The sequence below is a fragment of the Oryza glaberrima genome, chromosome 5, assembly GCF_000147395.1.
Source record: "Oryza glaberrima chromosome 5, OglaRS2, whole genome shotgun sequence".
NCBI classification, from domain to species: domain Eukaryota; kingdom Viridiplantae; phylum Streptophyta; class Magnoliopsida; order Poales; family Poaceae; genus Oryza; species Oryza glaberrima.
Window position 1 is genome coordinate 13,057,607 of NC_068330.1, and position 7,656 is coordinate 13,065,262.

At 41.2% G+C, this 7,656-nt stretch overlaps 1 protein-coding gene across 1 annotated transcript; it reads left to right on the forward strand.

The window, feature by feature from the left end:
- The first annotated feature begins 308 nt into the window (after positions 1–308).
- Positions 309–1,268, forward strand: LOC127775086 (uncharacterized). The gene has a single exon (XM_052301395.1). The coding sequence runs from the start codon at positions 366–368 to the stop codon at positions 1,077–1,079; it is 714 nt and encodes a 237-aa protein (XP_052157355.1). The 5' UTR covers positions 309–365; the 3' UTR covers positions 1,080–1,268.
- The last annotated feature ends 6,388 nt before the right edge of the window (positions 1,269–7,656 follow it).

Genomic DNA, 7,656 nt, shown 5'->3' on the forward strand with positions numbered 1-7,656 from the left:
AGCGCTACCGTGCTTGTTGTAGTCGTGTCCTTAATACAAGTCTCTAGCCATTGTGGTTCCAACTAATACAATCATATGAAACGCACGCACACGCACGCAACAGAGAAAAAACACCCACGCACCGCATGCATGCTAGTAGCTTGTACCGATCGAAGATACCTGGCTACCTAACTCATCGTCGTGCATGCCACCCCACTAGCTACCTACGTCGTACACACCCCAACGTGCATGCCACCATCACCAAATCCCTTTCTCTATATTAGACATACGCTAATCCCATGGATGATCACAGAATTATATCCAAGAAAACCAACTGACCAAGAAGAAACTCTCCCTCCTAGCGCGCCAGCTACACGACGACGACGATGCAAGCCTCGTCGTCGACGCGTCCCCTGGCTCCCTCCTGCGTGGCGTGCGGCCTCCTGGCGCCATGCCGGAGAGCGCTCGCGCGCCTCTTCCGCATCCCGGCGTCCGCCGCGCTCTCCGTCAGGGCCTTCCGCTTCCGCACCCTCCGCAGGGCCGCCTCCAAGATGAGCCCGCGCCGCCACCGCCACCGCCGCCACCCACGACGACGCACGTTCCGGTCGGTCCGCGCGGTGTTCTGGCCGCTCGTCCCGCCGCCAGCTACCACTACTGCGTCCTCCACTGATCAGGGCGAGAGCGCCGCCGGCGCCACCGCGCGGAGCGTGGTAGCACCGGAGGAGGAGGCGGCGGCGGAGGAGGAAGAAGCGGCGACCGTGCTCGCGCCAGTGCCGTCGCCGGAGACGCCGGCGTACGTGAAGATGGTGGCGCGGCTGCGGTCGAGGAGGAGCGGCGGGGAGGAGGAGGAGGGGCCGTGCCGGAGCTTCGAGAAGCGGCTGATGGAGATGCTGCTGGAGGAGGGGAAGGTCCGGGACCTGCAGGACGTGGAGGAGCTCCTCCGGTGCTGGGAGCGGCTCAAGTCGCCGGTGTTCGTCGAGCTCGTCTGCAGGTTCTACGGCGAGCTGTGCAAGGATCTCTTCTCTCCCGGCGAAGAAGACGGCGGCGACGAGGGCGCCTCGTCCACAACCACAATCACACCGGCTGGCGACTCTAGTTAGGGTGATATGAGAGTGATCATATTGATGGTGATGAACTGATGATACATCATATACCACCTTGTATTTATTATTACTAGAAAAAAGCCCAGGCGTTACAACAGGTGAAAGCTATTTTAATATTATTATTGTTATATGATTTAGTTAAGATGAAATTCACTGTATGAATACGCTTGGATATATATATTTTTAGAAAATCATGAGCTACCGTTAGAAATCCGTTCATCTAAAGATAGCATGCAAGTTTTCTTATACAAATCCTTTTGTATTTCCAAAAACGAACGAATTTAAAAACCGACTCAAATACGGATATGTACTTCAAAAATTGAACGAACTGGAAAACCAACTCATACACTGATGACGTACCAAAGTACCGGCAAAAACATCTTCAATTTTTATAATAGTAAAGATATAACCGACTTAAACACGGATGACGGACCGCGGAAACATCTTCAATTTTTATAATATACTAGAAAAAATGCCCGTGCGTTGCAACGGGTAAGGGTTATTTTAATCTTATTATTGTTATACGGTTTAATTAAGGTATGCTTGGATATATTCATTTAGAAAATCATAAGCTGTAATTAGGAGTCCGATCATCTCAAGTTATCATGCAAGTTTTTTTAAAGAGATTTCTTATACAACTACTTATATATTTCCAAAAGCGAAGTAACTTAAACATTGACTCAAATACGGATATGTATTTCTAAAAGTGAACGAACTTAAAAACTGACTCATACACGGATGATGTACCAAAGTACCGTCAAAAACATCTTTAACTTTATAATAGTAGAGATTAGTATAGATACATCTAATGAGAAATAGTTATAGGGTTAAAAATGAAAAGGTGCCATTGGTGTGTGACAAACCGGCAGGTTCCTAAGTGGCCTTGGGATTGCTTTTTCGATTGTTTGTTGTAGCAGTCCTTTGGACTCATTGTTGTATTTCTGGGGTTAATTCCATCCAATTGTGAGTCCAAATCGAATCCACGTCACAACTTCCTTTCATGTTGAACTTGGTATCCTTCCTGCCTGGCTTTGTTCGATTTTCAATTTTGTTTCTGTTTGAGTCTATTAAGAATCGGGGTGGATTGCTTTGTTCGAAAATTTCAATGTGACGATTGCAAGATGGTTCAATTTAGATTTAATCTAAATCACATACGAGTACATCAAGTTGTTATCTTCCTGCCACACTGCACACGGGCACACGGCTGGGGTTTGGGATCAAGGACAATTGGAGTGACGCGCAGACGCGCAGGCGGACTCGATCGGGCATTATTCGATTTTAAAATGTGTTCGGAAAGAAAGACACGCGACACGAGCAATCGAAATCGGATTAGGAGCGACGTACGAAATTTCGTTGGAAAAAACATCTTCAACTTTTATAATAGTAGAGATAAGTAGAGAAGTGAATCATTTTATATCTATAATTAACTTTTCCAACAGGTCAGCGACATCCAATTACTCATATATGTCCAGTTTAGGCTTGTTCATGTTCAGATGGGAAATTTACTCCGTCAACTATCATATTTGTAGTAGAAAATAATTCTCAACTATTAAAACCGTTTAAATTAACTCCTTAGTCAAACCTCGGTGTTATGTTGGGTGTGGGTGTGTTGGGGATGTTATGAAAATAAATACACAATAGAAATATAAATTTTTATGTGAATTTTATTTAAAAAAAACCATGAACGCTGACCGACAATGATAGATTTAGCTACAAATGTAGAGGATATTTAGCTACAAATGTAGAGATGCAATGGACCGTCCAACTCTTCCCGCGTGCGGCTTGCCAATCTTTAGGGCTAGGACAAAGGGTCATGCCACCCATCTCCGTCCAAGGGCCCAAATTTTTACATAGTTGCCTGCCCATACTCCTTCAGCCTATATTTTCTTTGTTAATTTGGTCCTCATGAAGGTTTACGGTAGTTAGACTTGGGCCTTACAAGGGGCCTAAACATTGCTAAAGGTTGATGTGGGCTGTGGCGCTAGCTATAGCTCTCCATTTTCTATTTCTTCTCCGACTCAAAACTCTTCTCTTCTTTGCACATATAATTCTCCAAAATAATGTTCCAGATGCGTAAAATCTATAACGAGAGGCTTCTCAATATGGTCTTACATAGCGACGCCTAGCGCGGCCATCCGATTTAGTCAGGAAGCATCAGAGTTTAGAATTTGAGAGAAACATCAGAGTGTTAGAAATCCATATCTTTTTTTCCCTTCTTATAAAATTTTCTCTTAAATTACTTATCGGATCAATAATCCGATTACACCATAGTGTTCGTTGCAATTAAATCTTTACAACAAGATCTCACATGGTTATATTACGATGAAAAATTACAAATTATTTTTATAATATATCTAAATTACTTTTAGATTTCACTAAATTACTTCTTAGACATATAAAAGTAAATTCAATAAAGTCTAAAAGTAATTTACATATATTATAGAAGTAAATTAAGACAAAAAGAAATCAACTTTTTTATGACATTATAAGTAAATCTGTTGTAGGGATAAAAACAAAACTCTATCTAGAAACTAAATTAATCAGCACAAATTATGGAATTGACTAAAAATAGTAATAAAAGCAATCAACTCATAGCATTATGAATATATAAGAAGTAATTTGATCAAATCTAAAAGTAATTTATATATATAATAAAAGTAATTTACAAACAAAAATATTATTTTCATCATAATATAATCACGTAAAATATTATACAAATTTAATTGCAACGAACACAATGGTGTAATCGAATCGTAGATCAGATAAGTAATTTAAGAGAAAATTGTATATAAAATTTAGATGGGTAATGAGGATGCAAGTGGCAGGTGCTACTACTTTTAGTATGAAGGGTAACGAGTGGATACACACTGTACTATTTTAGGTAAAAATGATGGTCGCTGGTTAGCACTAACGAGTGCATGCGCTCTCTGTAGTCGCATCCTTTATAGTTTTTTTTTTCCTTTTTGCGATGATGACATTCTAGAGCTTCATCTCTAATATATCCGAATCCACTCTGACAACAAAAATATAACAGACTAAGCCGTGCCGTAGGGGGGGGGGCATTCTCCACACGGGACGGGGCCAAGGTGAGGAAAGCAAGCTGCACAAAGGATTAAAGTTGTTGTAAACTTGAAACTCAATTTGAGTTTTTATCCTAGCTAATATGATCCCTTCATCCTAGAATATAACAATCTAGAATTAGATGTGCTATCTAAGAACATTGTAGTAGGTAATGTCTCATCTAATCTTAGATATAATCTGAAATGGAAGGTGAAACGGAGGGAGTACCTACATAGTAATGGCATGCCTATGCGGCTTAATTTGACCCGTGCAGCTGAGTATATGTGATGGAGACAAAAGTTACTTTCATGATGACACCAAAGGAGATTTGTTGGGGTGCCTAATAGAACATGCATCCAAATGACACGACACACTTAGATTCTAATAGGACATCCAAGCAAAACTGCACTTAGATCCTAATAGGACATCCAAGCAAAACTACATTTAGATCCTAATAGGACATCCAAGCAAAACTAACACTCTAGAGCAACCGATAAGGAATTGAAAAAAAATCTGTACCATCTTGTTGTCCATCATTCTTGACAAGAGGTAGTGTACAAAAAAAATATTTAGTTGAGCTCTCGCTCACTACGCATCACAGAAGTATAACCTAGATATAATTAATTCAATATAGAAGCAAAAATTCAGCAGCAACAATGAGGGTAAAAACTAGAAAGAAGGATTTATGATGTTCCTTAGTTTATTCAGTCGCGAAAGATAGTTTATTGTAAACAAAATGGATAATAAACCTGATGTTTCAACAAAACTAGAGGAACTCTGTAAATTGTCCAGGTTCATCCCTAGAAGTTGGTTTCTCCTTACGGGACGGAGGGAGTATATGTGATGGACACAAAAGTTACTTTCATGATGAAACCAAAGGGTATTTGTTGGGGCACCTAACAGAACATCTATCCAAATGACATGACTCACTTAGATCCTAATAGGACATCCAAGCAAAACTAACACTCTAAAGCAACCAATGAGGAATTGAAAGAAAATATATGCCATCGCATCTATAAATAGACAAGCCCAATGAAAACCCTCCTCATCGTTCACACAGTTCATGCATTATACAGCAAAAAAAAAAGATCTAGTGTCCCGCAGCAATGAAGATCATTTTCGTCTTTGCTCTCCTTGCTATTGCTGCATGCAACGCCTCTGCGTAGTTTGATGTTTTAGGTCAAAGTTATAGGCAATATCAGCTGCATTCGCCTTTCCTACTACAACAACAGGTGCTTAGCCCATATAATGACTTCGTAAGGCAGCAATATGGCATAGCGGCAAGCCCCTTCTTGCAAGCAGCTGCGTTTAAACTGAGAAATAACCAAGTCTGGCAACAGCTCGGGCTGGTGGCGCAACAATCTCACTATCAGGACATTAACATTGTTCAGGCCATAGCGCAGCAGCTATAACTCCAGCAGTTTGGTCATCTCTACTTTGATCGGAATCTGGCTCAAGCTCAAGCTCTGTTGGCTTTTAACGTGCCATCTAGATATGGTATCTACCCTAGGTACTATCGTGCACCCAGTACCATTACCACCCTTGGCGGTGTCTTGTAATGAGTTTTAACAGGATAGTGGTTCGGAAGTTAAAAATAAGCTCATATATCATCATATGTGACATGTGAAATTTGGGGTGAAATAAATAGAAATAAAGTTGTCTTTCATATTTAAATACCATGCCTCTATAAGGATATATCCTAGTACATTGTCGTAACTAATTACCATCATCGGTACTCTACAATTTTACTGTGTGCTTACATTCGATCCGAAGCTACTTTGTTTTTAAGATATAAATGGAGCGTATAAAGGATGTCTGTCCTTTCATTCCAATAAGAACAATGCAACATCCTGAAAATGTGTCATTTTCTAATCCTGCATCATGCCGACTCTTATGTTTTTAATAACCTCCTAAACTTAGGATAATATAATTAGAGGGACCTCCTAAAACTAACTTGCACAGAATCCTTATGCGGTATTTAATTTCTTTTGTGTTTTCATTTAAAATATATTTGGTTAAATTGAGGTATTTCTTGATTTGGTTTAAAACCTTCTTTTGACTAAAATTCTTTTATTCAAATTTATTTTGAAACCCCCTTTCTATTTTTATGAATTATGGTCCAAGAAATTCTCCACTATTGTCCTAGAACCTAAACCAAACGATTCCAATTTTATTGGATTTAATTGTCGACCCATCCTTTAATTTTAAACCTATCCTTTGATTCCAAACCTATTCTTATTTGTTGCCAAATATCTAAATTCTTCCTTTTGATCTAGCCGCTAATTTAATTCCTGTGGCTTGATTTCCTTCTCGGCACAAGAATAATATTATTACAAATATTGTGAATAATTGCTCTTGTGCTAAGAAAATAAATTATATCCTTGTCACCTAAATTTCCTTTTAGCCTCAAACAATTCCTTGAAACCCATGCCATATATTTTAGGGTTCAAATCCTATCCTTTTGCCTCAACCTATTTTCCTACCACATTCCCAAAAATATTGCACTCAAACTAGAAAATATCCCTTTTGGAAATTATATCCAAATATAATTTCCTTTCAAAATTCTCTATTCAAATTCCCTCCAAAATTCACAAATAATTCTTTATGGGCCGAGATCTTCTTTTCTCTCTTTCGGCCCTCCTCTCTCTTGTGGCCCAGCCGGCCCAGGAGGCAACCGCCTCTCTCATCCTCTTCCAGGTGCGCACGCCGCGCCAACGCCTTACGTCGCCGCTAAGAAATCGGCGCCGTCATTCTTTCCTTCACGTCGCCGCAGCCGTGCCTTCGTCGCCCTCCTCCTCTGCGAACCGACTTGAGCAACTGACTTCCGAAGCCTATAAATACCGGCGAGCCCGTCCCTTTCTCCCCCACACATCATCAGAGCCTCTAGCTCTTCCTCTCTCTCCTGCCATGTCCGGCCGCCGCCTACCATCGGCCGATCTCCTTCACCATAGTTCCACAACCCAAACCCTCGCGCCATCGGCTTTGCCTCGGCGAGATGAATCCCTTTTTCCCCTTTCCCTTCTCCTTTAGCCACCACCACAAGCCATCACCGCCACCATCCATGCCGGCCATGGTTGAGCTCCTGCCGTCGCCGTTCCGGCCATCTCCCTCTCCACCTTAGCTAGCTACCACCCTCCCCGGATGCGTGTCGCTCGGGAACATGTTTTTCCGCCGACGTAGCAGCCTCTCGACCACCGGAGCACCAGCGCCCCTTTCTCCCTCTCTTCTCCCTTCTCTCGGCTCTCTGTGAAGCGGGAGGAAGAAGAAGACGAGAAGAAGAGAAAGAAGAGAAAAGGGAATAGACACTAACAGGTAGGCCCATGAATATTAACCTTTCATATTTTCTAGATTTTATTCAAATCCTATTCTTTAGAAGCCCATATCTCCTAAACCGTAGATCCGATCTCAGTGAAACCTAGACCTAAATTCATATAAATTCAAATGCTTCATTTTGATGCTCAATTTGCTATTTTATTTGAATTTAGGTTTGCCTTTTTAAATATTTTCTTTTATC

Excerpts from the sequence above, each read along its gene's own strand:
- LOC127775086 (XM_052301395.1), top strand. The coding sequence starts at position 366 with ATGCAAGCCTCGTCGTCGACGCGTCCCCTGGCTCCCTCCTGCGTGGCG.